Below are 416 nucleotides of genomic sequence, written 5' to 3'. Positions count from 1 at the left end.
GGGGCTGGAGGGGCCGGGGCAGGGAGCGGCCCCGCACAGGCAGCCTATGGGGAGGGCCTGAGACGGGCGCCATTCGCAACCCAAAACACGCTGAATAGGGTGCACGGTGTCGCTGATACAGGTGGTGTTTCAGAGTGTGGCTTTAAGTCAACGGTTGGACTCGATGATCTTAAGGGTCTCTTCCAACCATAACGATTCTATGAGGGAGACCTGCTGGGGTGAGGGGCTTCTCACCCCCACGAGCCCTCTCAGGGCACAGCACGCATCACACCCGACTGCAACAGCAACAATGTTTGCGTCTGGGCTGCCCTGGCAGAAACGCTCTGAATGCATAGAATCACAGAATTGCCTAGGTTGGAAGGGACCTTGAAGATCATTAAGTCCAACCATCAACCTAACACTGCCAAAACCACCAC

The 416-nt window shown here is 56.7% G+C and overlaps 1 protein-coding gene across 1 annotated transcript in view; it reads right to left on the bottom strand.

Moving 5' to 3' along the window:
* ADI1 (acireductone dioxygenase 1) overlaps window positions 1–73 on the bottom strand; it is a 4129-nt gene extending 4056 nt beyond the window's left edge. Inside the window, exon 1 of the mRNA XM_009880140.1 lies at window positions 38–73. Coding sequence (XP_009878442.1) covers window positions 38–73 — 36 coding nt within the window. The remainder of the gene's footprint in view (window positions 1–37) is intronic.
* Window positions 74–416: the final 343 nt, after the last annotated feature.

Source organism: Charadrius vociferus, unplaced genomic scaffold (genome assembly GCF_000708025.1).
Source record: "Charadrius vociferus isolate BGI_N301 unplaced genomic scaffold, ASM70802v2 scaffold552, whole genome shotgun sequence".
Classification (NCBI taxonomy): domain Eukaryota; kingdom Metazoa; phylum Chordata; class Aves; order Charadriiformes; family Charadriidae; genus Charadrius; species Charadrius vociferus.
The sequence above is the reverse complement of the archived record's forward strand: the minus strand, read 5'-3'. Positions and strand labels throughout refer to the sequence as shown.